The following is a 14055-nucleotide window of genomic DNA, read 5'->3' as shown; positions in this document are numbered from 1 at the left end:
GGCCCGCTCGCGGCAGTGCAGCCAGCTGTGGCGCCGCGCCTGCGCAGCCTCAGCTGCGCCCTCGGCGTGGGCTGCTCGCCGCCAAGTGCTGTGTGCTGCCACAAGGTCGGGCAGCGCGCCGTCGTCGCCCGCCCGCCAGCGGGCAGCCAGGCTGTCCAGCGCTGCCCTGGCTGCCACCACCGCCGCACCAGCCTCCCGGCTGGCGCGGTGCAGAGCAACACAAACGGCATACAGGCGGCGCTTGAAGGCGGGCCACCACACCAGGAGGGCGTGGGGGTCGGTAGGAGGGGCCTGCTGAGCCAGCCACTCCTCAAGCTGCTGGCACAGAGCGGGTGAAGAAAGAAAGCCGAGGCGCAGGCGGCGGCGCTGGCGGCCAACAGACGGGGGCTTAAGGCCCAGCAGGGTGACAGAAACAGGGCAATGGTCGGCCAGAGGGGCCGGGCTCACTGTGGGGCTGGTGGTGAAAGGGAGCAACGGGTCAGAGACGTAGATGCGGTCGAGGCGGCAAAACACTGACCCGTTGGAGAAGGAGAAGGCACGGCGGCCAGGGTGGCGCACGCGCCAGACATCCACCAGCCCGGGGAGGAAGAGGGAGAAGGAGGACTGGGAGGAGGAATCACTGCAGTAGGTGCAGCGGCGGAGGGGGACGTTGGCAATAGAGCGACGGTCAAGGTGGGGATCAGGAGTGAAGTTATAGTCGCCGCCCCACACCAGGCGCTGGGAGCGGGCAGCAGCGGCGGCAGCTAAGGGCCCCAGGGTGGCATGGATGTAAGCAGAGCGGGCGGGCCACTCCCATGGCGGCCACAGCCACAAGCACCACGACGATGCGGTGGGCAGCGTGAGCGTGACGATCGTGGGGGACATGGATCTGGACAAGGTGAGGGGGCCGCCTCGCTTTTTGGGGGTACAAAAATCGGTGCTCGCCTTTCTTTGTTCATGCCAGTGCCGCCTTCTTGTCCCTCTGCCAGTCCCGCCTTGTTGGCAGCCCTGCCTGCCTGGTGGCTCAGGCAGCGTTTGGCTGCAGAAGCCCTGCCGTTTTGGCAACCCTGCCTGCTGCTGCGGGCGGGGCGAGGTGGCTGGGGGTGTGCCGGCAGCTGGGACAGGACTAGGGCGCGGTGCGGGGCCAGGGGCTGGCGGCCAGGGGCCCGGCCAGCATGCACACACGCCACACGCGCAACGCGCCCTTCCTCCCCCAACCACACACACTCTCTCTCTCTCCCTCCCTCTCTCTCTCGCATGCACACGGCCTCTCCCTCCCTACTCCATCTCTCTCTCTCACGCTGCACACCCCGCCGCAGGTCAACTACTGGCTGGGCGGGCTGATTGAGGTCAAGTCCAACGACCTGTACCGCATGAAAGGGGTGCTGGCCATCAAAGACTTCGACAAGCGCTTTGTCTTCCAGGCACGCGAAAAGGCTGAGCCTGCTGCACAGACGTGTTGGGGCTGTGGCGCGGGGCCTGGGACGGGGCTGGCGCTGGCGGGCCGACGGGGACTGGGACGGGGCGGGCCGTGGGCATGGCGGGGCCAGGTGGCGGGCCAGCGGCGGCCCACAGCCATGGGGGAAAGGCTGGGGCAGCGGACCCGAGGCTGCCGGGTGTGCATGCGGCTGGCTGGCTAGCTGGTTACACCCTGTGGTGCGGTGTGGCAGGCGAGGCTGGCTGGCCGCGCGATGTGCCGACATGCGCGCCGCGCACGCCCGCCTCCCGTGGCCCCGCCGCCGCGCAGGGGGTGCACATGCTGTTTGAGGGGATGCCCGACCGGCCGTGGAAGGAGGGTGAGCTGCGCGTCAGCAAGATGGTGTTCATCGGCAAGGACCTGGACCGGGCGCTGATCGAGGAAGGATTCCGGGAGTGCATCGTCAAAGAGTAGCGGCAGCACACAAATACAGTTGCGGCTGTCGGCCAGCTGTTCCTTGCCTGCGCCCTGGACCCTTCTGAACCGGCTGTAGCATACATCTCTTCCGAGGCTCAGGTCGATGCGCTGTGGGCTGTGGGGCAGGCGCTGGTCGTGCACACAGGCGCCGACGGCCGCTCCGCGAGGCGGCGGCGCATCCCGGCCGGCGCTGCCGCTCCTGGCGCGCTGCAGCAAGGATGATGTAGTGCGCGCCGCCCAGCCTTGCTGTGCGCAGACGTGTGTTGCAATAAGTTGGGTACATCAATGGTGTGGCAACAGAGAGGGGGCATGGGCCCAGCTGCCTCACGCCGCAGCCCCAGCCTTCCCGCTGGCCACCCCTGCGGCTGACGCCTGCCCCGACCCAGCCGCGGCCGCAGCCGCTGGCTCCCACAGCTCGCCGGCGGGAGGGAGGGCGGTTTCCGCCGCGCTGTGCGGCACGGCGGGCTCGGCGGGGCGCTGCGCAGCCCAGGGCCGCTGCGGCATGGCGGTTGGCAGCGGTGTGTAGTCTGCTGCCTTGAGGAACCGGTCCTCTGGCTCCAGCAGCTGGCCCTCCACGCTCTCGCCGCTGCTGCCCAATGGGTCCGCGCCGGCTGCAAGCACGCGTGGCAGGCAAGCAGGTCAGGCAGGCCGACGGCGGCACGCATCGCAGGTAGCGGCGCGGCAGCGTGGCGGTCTGGCGCCCGCCTGCTCGCCATCCGCCGCCTGCCTGCGGCTGCTCCGTGGCGGGCGCTGTTCACTCACTGGTGTGCCGTGCCGCCGGAGGGATCACGTCAAAGGCGTCGGATGGGGCAGAGGCGGGCGGGCCGCGTGCCGCCGCCGCCGCAGCAGCAGAGAACAGGAGATGAACCACTACCACTTGCAGCGTTGCCGCCGCAACGTTCAGGCTGCAGCGCTGCATTGCTGCCCAGGCTGCTGAGTCTGCCAAATCTCTGCTAAGTCTCTGCTGCAGTAGCAACCTAGCTGAGCTAGGGGTGTGCACCAGCGAGGAGCGTGCGGTCAGGGGCACAGAGAGCAGAGGAGGACTGTGCTTGTGAGCGCTGCTGAAAGCCGCCAGCTCTCTTGACAACCTGCACAATTTTGGACCGCCCAAGAGGCACGCGCTGCTGCTGTGCTGCTGCTGTGCTGTGCTGTGCTGTGCTGTGCTATGTTATCTGTGCGTCCATCATCCTGCACATTCAGCCTTTATTACCAAGCCTTTCATGCGGTAGTGTGCCCATGCCAAGCATTCCGGCCCATGCCGAGGACCCTGCAGGACAGCTGTTACCGCCCAGGGAGGCGCTTTTGAGGCGCTTCCGCCTTGGCGACCGGTGCCGACGCTGGCCCAGCAATCTGAGCTGGCTGCACTCTGCGGCGGATGCCCAGGAGCATCGGTGCAGCAGACGCATCGGCACAGAGTTTGCAGCAGTGCCACGCTCGTTGTTATGGATGGCATTGCTGGCACGGCGCAGGCGCTGGGGTGGCGCGGCGGCCCGCCGGCGGAGCCGGCGGCATAAGCAGAGGCTCCATGCACGACGTTTCTTCAGTCGCCCTCCACTTTCACACCCCATGCCATGCAACATCTGCGCGTTTGGGCCGCGGCTAAGAAAGGCCTTCTTTGAAGGCGCTGGAGCTAGTGTCTAAACCCTCCGAGAGGGCACAGGTTCGATTCCTCCCATGTCGAAACTTTGTGAGGACAAACGCGGCATAGCTGACCGGCTCAGCGCCAATCCAAGCCAATTCCTTCGGGAACGCCTATTAGAATCGCCAAGGCTTCGGCACAGGCCTCCCCGGGACCCATTCACTACTAGTGGGGGGTACTGCACTTGGCGCGTCGGGCAGATCAAATAATGGTCTAAAGCTAGACGTTAAAACCGGGAAGTTAAGCCTGTGGAGGCTCTTCCCCACCTTTACCTTTACCTTTACCACCAGCTAATAAAAGGGGCTTTGGGCTCTGGAGGTGGGGGTGAACCGGGGGCGCTGAACATCGTTTTCCTCCTCTTCCCTCTTTGTCTCGTCGCTATCGGGACGAGAGAGGTGCGTTGGTGACCCCTTCCCCATTTTCCCGTAGCTGTGGAGACAAAGAGCCAGCACGAAGCTGGTCTCCTTGCCCTCACACCTGTAACGTGGACCGCGGTGGATTCACTTTACTCCACCGATCCCTTTGCTTCTCCCAGAGCGAGCACTCATGGAGGCAAGCCTGGGCCTTCGAACTTGGGCGCTGTTCGCGGTGCTCATCCTGCTCGCCGCCAGAGTCACTCACACCTCCACGGGCCGCCGGCTGCTCCAAGCAGGCCCCCAGAGGACCCTCCTGTCCGGTAAGCGGGTAGGGTCTTTGCATCTGGCGCATGGTCCCGACTCGCTCTCCTCCCGCCGGATAGGGCTCCTTTGCCGCTTGAGCGCTGTTACTGGTCGGCCCAGTCCCACGGACAGCAGCAAGGCCGGCGGGGGAGCGGGTTGGCTGGGGGGTGAAGCTGGGGCGGGCCCAGCCGCGGCGGCGGCTTCCTCGGCGGATACACTCCTTACTGCCCCCTCTTACCGCTGGCTGTAACAACATAGCCTGAGCCTCTCTCGCCAGCTCCGCCAGCCCACTGCGGCCTGCACGCTGGTGCCCCTCCCTGGGGCACCGCTGGCATTGGGCTGCCCACTCTGGTCGTGCCGTGGTCCCGGCTCGCCTCCCCTCCTCTTCCGCGTCGGGCAAGCCACGGGGCCCGCTGCCGCCCCCTGGCTTGCACAGCAGCACTCACCAGCTGCCGCTGTGCCGCTGTCCTGGGCAGGGACAGTGATCATTATGGATGTGGAGTATGCTGGGAGGAGCTCTCGCACGTGAGAGGCGCAGGGTGGAGGGAGGGCCGCCAGCCCGCTGCCTGCCCTGGCCTGCCCTGCTCCCTGCCGCTCTGCCGCCCGTGCCCTGAGCAGCGGCTGCGACAGCAGAGCCCGGGGGCGGCTACCGGGGGTGGCGCCAGCCTCTACCGTGGCTTCCCTTCGCCGACGGCCACGCCGCTGCCCCGCCGCAGGATCGTGGCGCTGTGCAGAGACAGCGGGCACCGGGTGCAGCTGCGCCTGCGCTCGGAGAAGATGCTGGCCGGGCTGCACACGGGGATGAGGGTGGAGGCCACCGGCATTTGGGTGGCGGGCCATGCCCTTGACATGGGCGCGGCGCGCAGCCAAGGCGAGCCTCCCGTCCTCCGAGCCGACGCCATCCGCGACGTCAGCCCGCCCTGGGAGCCGCCCGCCGGTGAGCGGGCCGCCGCGGGGCACGCCACGAGGCCTTGCAGGCTGCCCGCTGCCCCAGCCGTGCCCCGCCGCCTTCCAGGCGCAGCCAGCAAGCCCACCCGCTCGGGTGCTACGCCTCCAGAACGTCATGCGCGGCCCCCAGCCAGCCAGCGCAACCGCTCCCCCTCCACCGCCTGCGCCGCTGCCTGCCTGAGCCGTCCTGCTGCCCTGTCGGCGCCGCCCTGCAGCCGTCGAGACGCAATTCGTGGAACCCCGGCAGAGGAGTGGGAGCAGGAGCTGCTGGGGCAGGGGCACAGGCGCCTGCTGGCCCCATCGTCGCCGTGATGAACCAGCTGGCCGTGGGCAACATGCGGGTCCTCTTCATCCCAAGTGAGCGCCTCGCCTGCTTAGCAAACGACAACAGAAAGTTGGCGGCGCCAGCGCCGGCGCTGATGCCACGACTGCCGCCCCCGTGCCCTCCCCTCCTCAACCCCCACACCCAAACGCCCGCACGCTGCACACCACACACGCCGGCGTCGCCCGCCCTCCTGCGACCCGCCTGCAGTCGTGCACCAGTCCTCGAGCGGCGTCTACTGCCCCGGCACCTCCAAGAACCCGCTGACCAGCGCGGAGCTGAGGGATGTGGTCTTCTCAGACACCGGCTCCTCAGTCAGCAAACACTTCAACGAGGTGAGCGGCCGTGTGTGTGTGTGCGTGTGCGTGTGCGTGTGCGTGTGTGTGTGCGTGTGCGTGTGCGTGTGCGTGTGCGTGTGCGTGTGCGTGTGCGTGTGCGTGTGCGTGTGGGTGTGCATGTGCGTGTGCGCTCGCCCGGCGCAGCTCTCGTCTGCGATGTGGTGCCACAGCCATGCGCTGGGCACGGGCGGCACGCAGCCAGTGGGTGGTGCATGCGCCCAGCGCCCAGCGCCCAAATGCGCCCTCGAGCTCCAGCGCCTCCAGCGCCAGCCGCCCTCTCTTGCTTGCTCGCCTCGCCCCGCCCCGGCATCCTCCTGGGCAACCCGCTGCCGCCTCTACCGCCGCCGCTGCTGCAGTGCTCGTTCAGCAAGACCGTCTTGACAAATGACAGCAGCATCGCGCCGCCTAGCGTCGTCGTTAACGTTGTGCCCATCCCTTGCAACGGCACTTCGTGAGTGGGCCTGCCTGCACGGCTGCCTGCCAGCGGCACAAGCCGTGCGATGCTGTGGTGGCGGCAGCTCCCCTGCTGCCAGCCGCTTCCCGCCGACTGGCCAACCCGGCTCGGGGATGGCCGGCTGCTCCTGCCCGCGTCCTACCTACCACCTGCCTGCGCACCCCGCTGCACCTCCTGCTCCGCAGGTGGGATGTCAAGTGGACGGTCAATACCTGCGAGTTTGAGGATTTCAACGGCTACGCGGATGCCGCCGACCAAGAGCTGACCAGGCGCGGCGTCAACCTGGGCGCCTACCCTTTCAAAGTCTACTTCCTGCCCCCCAACGCCTGCGCCTGGGTGGGCCTGGGATACATCGGCTGCGACGGCTCCTACGACTGCCGAGCCTGGGTTTCCGGAAGCCACTGGGGCAACCCGCAGGTGGGCGAGCAGGGCCACACCACAGCGCATGCACCGCCTGTGCGGCGGCAGCGGGTGGCGCTGGCACCAGCACTTGCAGGTGCAGGCGCGGCCCGCAGCAGCTGTGCTGCTTTGCTCCCGCTGTGACCAAGCTTTCCTCGATAACCCCGCGCCTGCCTGGCTCCGGCCTTGTGGTTGCATCCCTGCTGGGACTACAGTAGTGCTGAGCTTGAGCTATACTTGTGCGTCCCTCCTCCCCTTTGCGTCACCCTCTTCTTTCTTGCAGGCCATTTCTCACGAGCTGGGCCACAACTTGTTCATGCAGCACGCTAGTTTCCTCAGCAGCAACGGGGCCTTTGATGAGTGAGTGGGCGCGCCTGCTCCTGATGCCCGGCCCAACTTGTTTGCGCCCCGCGCCTGTGCCTTCCGTTTCCATGCACATGCGGGGCGCAGGGCTGCATGCAGGGGGTGCCGCGCCTTGGTGGCTCCCGCACCACTCTCTCCCCTCATGCTGGCTGTAATGCCGCCTGCGCTGCTGCAGGTACGGCGACGGCACCTGCCAGATGGGCACGTGCTGCGAGAACCGCTGCCTCAACACGCCCCACGCGTGGCAGATGGGCTGGCTCAATGTGCGCCACCTGAACGGCACCAGCCTGCCGGCAGCAGCCACGTACAACACCAGCATGGGGGTGCAGGCGGTGTCCCCCAACCTGTCTGGCATCCGCATCGTGCCCACCTGGGCCCCCGGCGTGGACCCCATTTTTGTGGGCTTCCGCTGGGCCGTGCGAGGGGACGAGTTCCTGCCGCCATCTCTGACCAGGCGGATACACATCTACACCTCCAAAATCAGCCACTACCGCGACGCCCAGCCCACTGTGTTGAGAGCGTCCCTGAGAGGTGGGTGTGGCTGGCTGTGCCGGGGGTTGGGGGTGCACATAAGCTGCGCTGCACCGTGGCCTCACCAGGTGCCCCAGCTGCCCATCCCTCCAAATGCCTCCCCCTGGCCCCCTTGTGTGTTGCCTGCCTGCTGCAGTGGATGAGTCGTGGACGTTTGTAGCCGCCAACCTGGTGGTGCGGAGATCCAGCAGCACCTCCCCCGCCCTTGCCGTCGTGCAAATCTGCCGTCGAGGCGGCCTGTACGAGACCGCCGCCAGCTGCGCTGCTGCCGTCGACAACAACTGCGACGGCCTGGCCGGCTACGAGGACCCGCTGTGCATGGGCTTCCTGCCCCCACTACCCACCTGACCTGGGATTGCGCTGTCCGTCCCGCCATCTGTATTCAAAAGAGCTCTTAACCATGCCCCTCATACTGATACGCTACCCTCTTCCCTCTTTTTTGCACTCTTATAATTTGGTTCTTTTCGGTCACATCTCTAATGACCTACCCAGTTTCCTGCTACCCGCACTATACGTAGTCTACTGTATCCTGCCCCACCTCCAGCATTCGCCGCCACTTGCTTGTTGACCCCACTCCCCCCACGCATACTGCAGCTGCAATGCACCTGTAGCCCTTGTAGCAGCGTTGCCGCCCTTCCAGCCAGGCCCAGCGATCTTCCCCGCTGTTGCACAATGACCGCCGCATGTACCCATTTCTCACTGCCGCACTCTCCTTTCGTACTCTTCCAAGTCCCAAATTCATGCCCAGAGCAAAATGCGCGCCATCCGGTTCACCCCTCCTGCTCTCACCCTGCATGTGCTGGCCGCCGCAAAAGCGTTGGTGCTTATCCCGTTGCCATTGCTCCGCTCATCCCTTGTGCTGTATTCACCTCATTTTACCCGTCACTTATCTCTTTTGACAATGCTAATGGGTATGGGACCCAACACCCTCATTTAAGCCTATTCTGCGTGTGAGCAGGGAATGTCCGATGACTTGCCAAGAGCCTGCCGCTAGACCTGCTGCCCCAGCGGCGTCAGCGGAAGTGGCCGCTCCGCAGTTGCCCACTGTTCTCCGAGCCGCCTGTGTGGCTTGTGGGCTTCAAGCTAGCAAACTGTCGTCGAAATCAAGCGATATGAGCTCCTGAAATGTTCAGATTGAGGCTCCGGTTGGGGGTTGGAAGGCCCCATCCGGGCTCCACCCTTAGGGGGGCACAACTGACGTGCACTGGGAGGACCCACATCGCTGTCATCCCGCCAGCTCTTCCAACTTCCTCACATCATCGCACCTCACACGCCTGCAGGCCCAATCATTGAATGCACCGATCACACATCTGGGGTCTAACCCAGCGCTGCCCAGCACTGGCCAGAACGGCCCCCTGACCAGTGCTGGGAAGCGCCCCACGGGGCGGTGCTGAGAGGGCGCTGGCGCTGGGCAGCGCTGGGCAGCGCCGCAGCTTCAGTGGCGGCCGGTCCTTGCGCCCGCCAGTACATGCGCCCCAGTGCTGACGGGGCGCTGACGCTGACCAGTGCCAATGCGGTACTGGCCACACTGTGGCACCTTGGGGAGCCCTGGCATCGTGCCCCTTGGCTGTTCTGAGTCGGCTTACACTCCTGTGAGCAGCAAACGCAGGGCCGGGCGATGCGGCAAAACGGTAGGGGTGGCGGCGCGGCCAGAAGCGAGCGCCAAACACAAGTGGGGCGGATGGGGGGCAGGGCTGCGGCCGCATCATTGAACCATGCGGAAGGGAGATGTGAAAGAATGGAAAAGAATGCATGCCAAGGAGTGCGACAGAGGTGAATGGATGCATCGAGGTAGCAGCGGCAGCGCATCTCATCATCCCCGCACAAAGTGGTTGTAGTACCAGCGCACTTTCTGCTCGTCGTCTGCGCTGCTGCTGCGATCGTGCTGCAAGAACACCGGCTCGATAATGTCACCCAGCGGGATCAGGTCATAGAAGGGCAGCAGCTGCTTGCGGCCGGTGGGCAGGCGGCGCTGCTGGAAGCACTAGCGCAGCCGCACCATCTCCAGCGCCTTCCTGGCAGTGGTTGGGCCAGCCTGCTCCAGCCAACGCACGTACGCCCACTGGCTGCTGTCAGCCTGCCGCGCGCCGGTCTGCACCAGCGCCACCAGCCGCCCAAACCACAGCTCGCCACTCTTGCCCCTGCACCAGCAGCGGCGGTACGCAAGTGGTGGTACGCAAGCGTCAGGCAGGTGCCCCAGTCGGGTTGTGCAAGGAGCTGCAATGGGAGTAGCAAGCGAGGCAGCAGGCCGCTGCTGTTGGTAGATGAGCCACAGCGCTAGCTGATGGTCAGCGCCTGCCCCGAGCACATCAGCGCGCTCCAGACCCGCGCTTGCTGCCGCACCTGATGGCGAGCAGCCGCATCTCCTCCAGCGTCTCGTCGGAGTGCTGCTCCCGATCAACCAGCGCCCCGAACTTGAGGTAGACTGCACAATAGCGCAGTGCATGGGCGAGGGGCGGAGAGGTGAGGACAAGATGGTGGGGGTTGTGTGCTGAGCCGCCAGGTGTGGCAGCAGCCATGCAAACGAAATGATCAGGAGCAGCCACAGCACACGCGGTCACGTCTCAAGGACAACCTTCTCCGGCGTGGTGAGCAGCTCCGAAAGGTGCTGGAGCCGAGGCAGGTGCTGCGCCACCTCAGCATTGCCCTCGTCTTCGCTGACATAGCTCGGGACAGCCTCCATGTCCTCGTTGCGGTCCAGAATGCCGAGAGAGACGGCCGCCTCAGGGAGCTGCACCGCTGGCCGCGCCGCGGCGGCGACGGCGGCGGGGGTCAGCTGCTGGCGGATGGACTGTTGTAGGCCGGGCGTGTCGGCAGCCCAGGCACCTGCCAGGTCTGCTTCATCCAGTCCATCCAGCTGCTGCCAGGCCTGCTGCTGCTGCGGGCCGGCAGGTGCAGCCGGGGTGCGGGCGGTGGCGGCCCGCTCATCGCGGCGGTGGCGCTTTGAGCCGCTGTCCTCCCTGGGATCGCCGGCGATCCTCTTCCTTTCTCGTTCATCCGTTTTGGCTGCTGCCTTGCGCTGGCCGCGGCTGGTTCCTCTGCAGGTGGATGCTCAACCTGAAAGAACAACCCGCAACCTGGGCACGTTGCCATCAGGAAACAACTTCTCCTTGTGCAGCAGAAGGTTTATCTGGAGCACTGGCTTTGAAGCTGTACTTCGTCCTGTCCCGGTGACCACTTCCTAGCCCTTTCCCGCAGTCCTCCGCACTCCTATCTCCGCCCTGGTGTGCTCCGCACAGCGTGTGCTCAGAAGCAGCCATGCCCGCTTCGGGAGGCGGCCCTGCGAGCCAGCCCGATGCGCCGCTGGGCGCACGCGCTCAGCGTGGCACTCAGCGCAAGGTCAGCCGCCCGTGTGGTCTTCTAGCGCCCTGCCGACGGCTGCCGCCAGGCCCCCGCTGACCGCCTCGCTGACCGCCTCCCGACCCGCTCGTGCGACAGACGGCGACTCGCGGGGCAGCAGGCGGGAGGCAGGCTCCTCCAGCCAGGAGAGCCAGAGGTCACACCGAGCCGGCAGAAGAGGTGGGCCTGGCCAGCGGCGCGGTGAACACCCACCGCCGGCCTGCAACACCACCCTTTCACCCAGCTGTCTCCCAGACCCGTCCCCGCCTCGCCCGCCACCCGCCCTGCCCTCCCCCCCTGCCCATCCTGCAGGAGGAGATGCCAGCGGGCGGTATGGCTGCGCGCGGCAGGCGCGGGCGGGCTGCTTCGCAGCTGGCTGTGGCAGAAGAGGGCCGCGGCAAGGTCGGCACCCACCACATACCACCCTTCCCCATTCGCCGTTCCGCCTGCCCTCATTTCTCCCTCCTCTCCCTTGCTGCAGGGCGAGAGGCAGCCACGCGAACGGGCCAGGGATGCCTCTCCCCCATCAACTCCATCTTCCTGCGTTGCTACCAAGACGCCAAGACCGTGGCCAGGCTGCAGGAGAGCATCGGGGACTTTGATGAGGCCCGCACCGTCGTAAGCCCTGGCCCCTCTCATTGCTGGGCGCCAGCCTAAGCTGTGACGGGCTCGCTGGGCACCAGCGGCGCAGCTAGGCAGCCGGCTCAGTCAGTGTGTGTGCCGTTGGGGGATTCGGTCTTGGGTTGCCGAAGGCACAGGTCTACAGACTGGTCCTGTCTCCAGCCTCCTATTTCCTGCCCGCCCCGCCGCTGCTTGCGCCTGCAGGTGTCAAAGGTGGTGCGTGACGAGCGCAACCAGCTGGCTGCCCGCACCCGCGCCGCCATGCAGATCTTCTATGCCGCCGACCGCGGCGGGCTGGGCGGTCTAGCGCCGTACATCGACGGCAAGGTGGACCGTGAGCTGGCCGAGGAGGTGCTGGCAGGTGCGATGGCTCCCGCCTGCATGTCGGATGCGGTACTGTTAGCGTCAGCGCTGGCTTATACTGCCGGGTTGCCGAGGGCAGGGCACAGACAGCACAAGCAGCGCAAGGCAACCCTCGCTGCCGCCTCTCCTTGACCCCCGCTGCCCCTGCCTCAACTCTGCCCTCCTCCGGCAGGCGAGCACCACCTCTATGCAGGCTCCTCCGACGACTCGGGCTACCCTCGCGCCACGTGGTGCATCTTGCGTATGCCATCAAGCGCGAGAAGCTGCCCGAGGCGGAGGACATTGAGGACATGGGCCTGCCTGCCCCGGCTGTGGCCTATGCTGAGCTGGCAGTGAGTGCGGCAGCTGGTTGTTGTTGAGAGGGCAAGGGCGGTGGTCGTGCCGGTGTTTCTGCTCCAGCCGGTGTTGGGGTGTTTCCCAACCCCTCGCTGCTGGCTGGCCGGCTGGCTGGCCGGCGGCTCTTGCTGCGGCACAGGAGCAGGAGCAGCCTGCTGCCTGGCGGCATGGAGGCGACGCTGCGATGCGCCCTCACCTGGCTGCTGATCACCCTTGCCGAGCTCACCCTTGCTTGATCTCACCCTTGCTGAGCTGCAGATTGAGTACAAGCTGAAAGGAGAGTCCATGCCAGACTCGGACAGCAGTGCATTCAAAACCAAGTACGAGCAGCGGCTGCGGGATGTGCGGCACCGGCGCGACCCCAACGTCACCTGCGGTGCTGGCTCGGATGACGAGGAGGACGAGGACGAGTGACGAGCGGCGGCTGCGGCCACACCTTGTCAGCCACACCGCGCCTCCCTGCCCCTCCCCCTTTGAGCGCTGTCGCGGCGCCCGCCTAGCTCCCCCGCTTGCTCCCGACGCCCATTTGCTTGCAGCTATTCATGCAATCATCGTCTATTCCCTCATGATTTCTATTCATCCAGCCGATCTGTCACCGTATTCTCTCCTTGCTTGTATTCTCGCCTTGCTGCCTCACGCTTCCTCCGCTACGCGCTTATGTGGCACTGCCGCCGCCAACCGGCCTGTACCTGATGTTCCTTGACATTCTTTCCTGTTCCCTTGTTTGTACAAAGCCTTGTAAAGCAGTGTAGTCTTCCCATTGCTCCCCAGTGCCAGGCACCACAAGTGCTGGGCAGCGCAGGCGGCAGCAGCGCTGACCAGCACCGCCCAGCGCAAGCGCCAGCTCAGCACCGCCCAGCACAAGTGCCCTCTCAGCGCTGCATGTGCCAGCACTTGCCAGCACTTGTCCAAAACTTCCCACCAATCAGCGCTGAGCCCTGGCCAGCGCTGGGCAGCGCTGGGTTAGACCCCAGATGGCATCCCAGCTGCCGGCTTTGTTGATGCGGTTTCGGCTGCAATGTTGGGTTGAAAGTTTAAAGACACGCCTGGGAATTGCTGCTGGGGATTTGGAAGCTGAATTGCCGATCTGCACGGCTTTGACCGCAGCTGGCCTCCCAGCCGCCGCCCGTCGTCACCTCCAACCCCGTCGGCAACCCTCTCGTCAGGGTCATCTTCAACACATGCCAAGTGAGCTGCCCTGCCCGCAGCCTGCCGGCATCACTGCTCCTGTCGCACCCACCCAGCCGGCCCTCTGCTCCCTGGCTTCCTGCCCCGCATCCAGACGCTGGCCGCCGGCGGCGCCGCCTGCCCGTCACCTCCAAGCCCCCGCCAAGAGCACGGCGCAGGTCAGGGCCCAGATCTGTGAGGAGCTGTCCACCGGCAACGCCAGCGTCGGCTCCTCCTATAACGACTGCTCCCACGGCAGGATCCAGCTCATCGTCCCTCCAACATGCACTCCTCCCAATACTGAAAATGACCTGAGCCCAGTATATCTCTTTCGACTTGGTTTCAAAATCCCCTTCTTGCCCTCGATTACATCCAGAGGTGCCGGTGCCGAGGTGGGGGCCCTGTCGAGAGGCTTCAAGCTCTCAAGGCTGCACGCCGGCGACGGCGTCGCGTCCGGCACTTCGGTCGAGTGGTCGCTGCCGGCAGTCAGGCCAAACAGCATAATGAATCCTGCTACCAAGATTCACGCTGGATTACAGGCTGGAGCAGGGTTCAAGAGGCAGCTCTAAGCTGCCCACAGCTGGGGAGCGGCATCAAGCGGCGGCGGGAAGGCAGAGCCGAGTGGTGGCTGCGTCGCACATGTTGACATCAGGCTCCCATGCCGCTGACGCTCCTCTGATGCTGCTGGCACACGCCATAGGCC

The 14055-nt window shown here is 65.9% G+C and overlaps 5 protein-coding genes across 5 annotated transcripts in view; 3 read left to right on the top strand and 2 right to left on the bottom strand.

The window, feature by feature from the left end:
- CHLNCDRAFT_138656 (hypothetical protein) overlaps nucleotides 1-1870 on the top strand; it is a gene marked incomplete at both ends in the record, with an annotated part of 3902 nt that extends 2032 nt beyond the window's left edge. Inside the window, 3 exons of the mRNA XM_005844721.1 lie at nucleotides 808-877; nucleotides 1299-1394; nucleotides 1727-1870. Coding sequence (XP_005844783.1) covers nucleotides 808-877; nucleotides 1299-1394; nucleotides 1727-1870 — 310 coding nt within the window. The remainder of the gene's footprint in view (nucleotides 1-807; nucleotides 878-1298; nucleotides 1395-1726) is intronic.
- A 327-nt stretch (nucleotides 1871-2197) lies between these two features.
- On the bottom strand, nucleotides 2198-2792 carry CHLNCDRAFT_138655 (hypothetical protein; the record flags this gene model as incomplete). The annotated part of the gene is made up of 2 exons (XM_005844646.1): nucleotides 2198-2484; nucleotides 2636-2792. The coding sequence occupies 2 exons, from the start codon at nucleotides 2790-2792 to the stop codon at nucleotides 2198-2200; spliced, it is 444 nt and encodes a 147-aa protein (XP_005844708.1).
- A 1266-nt stretch (nucleotides 2793-4058) lies between these two features.
- On the top strand, nucleotides 4059-7874 carry CHLNCDRAFT_54331 (hypothetical protein; the record flags this gene model as incomplete). Its single annotated transcript, XM_005844720.1, has 10 exons — nucleotides 4059-4188; nucleotides 4648-4696; nucleotides 4888-5080; nucleotides 5335-5476; nucleotides 5652-5776; nucleotides 6136-6230; nucleotides 6419-6650; nucleotides 6916-6992; nucleotides 7171-7526; nucleotides 7663-7874. 10 exons carry the CDS (start codon nucleotides 4059-4061, stop codon nucleotides 7872-7874), a joined length of 1611 nt encoding a protein of 536 aa, XP_005844782.1.
- A 1465-nt stretch (nucleotides 7875-9339) lies between these two features.
- On the bottom strand, nucleotides 9340-10786 carry CHLNCDRAFT_138653 (expressed protein; the record flags this gene model as incomplete). Its single annotated transcript, XM_005844645.1, has 5 exons — nucleotides 9340-9471; nucleotides 9526-9667; nucleotides 9870-9940; nucleotides 10102-10564; nucleotides 10764-10786. 5 exons carry the CDS (start codon nucleotides 10784-10786, stop codon nucleotides 9340-9342), a joined length of 831 nt encoding a protein of 276 aa, XP_005844707.1.
- A 397-nt stretch (nucleotides 10787-11183) lies between these two features.
- CHLNCDRAFT_138652 (expressed protein) lies at nucleotides 11184-12599 on the top strand (the record flags this gene model as incomplete). Its single annotated transcript, XM_005844719.1, has 5 exons — nucleotides 11184-11196; nucleotides 11347-11483; nucleotides 11691-11884; nucleotides 12043-12181; nucleotides 12444-12599. 5 exons carry the CDS (start codon nucleotides 11184-11186, stop codon nucleotides 12597-12599), a joined length of 639 nt encoding a protein of 212 aa, XP_005844781.1.
- Nucleotides 12600-14055: the final 1456 nt, after the last annotated feature.

This window comes from Chlorella variabilis, assembly GCF_000147415.1.
Source record: "Chlorella variabilis unplaced genomic scaffold CHLNCscaffold_21, whole genome shotgun sequence".
NCBI classification, from domain to species: Eukaryota; Viridiplantae; Chlorophyta; class Trebouxiophyceae; order Chlorellales; family Chlorellaceae; genus Chlorella; species Chlorella variabilis.
The sequence above is the reverse complement of the archived record's forward strand: the minus strand, read 5'-3'. Positions and strand labels throughout refer to the sequence as shown.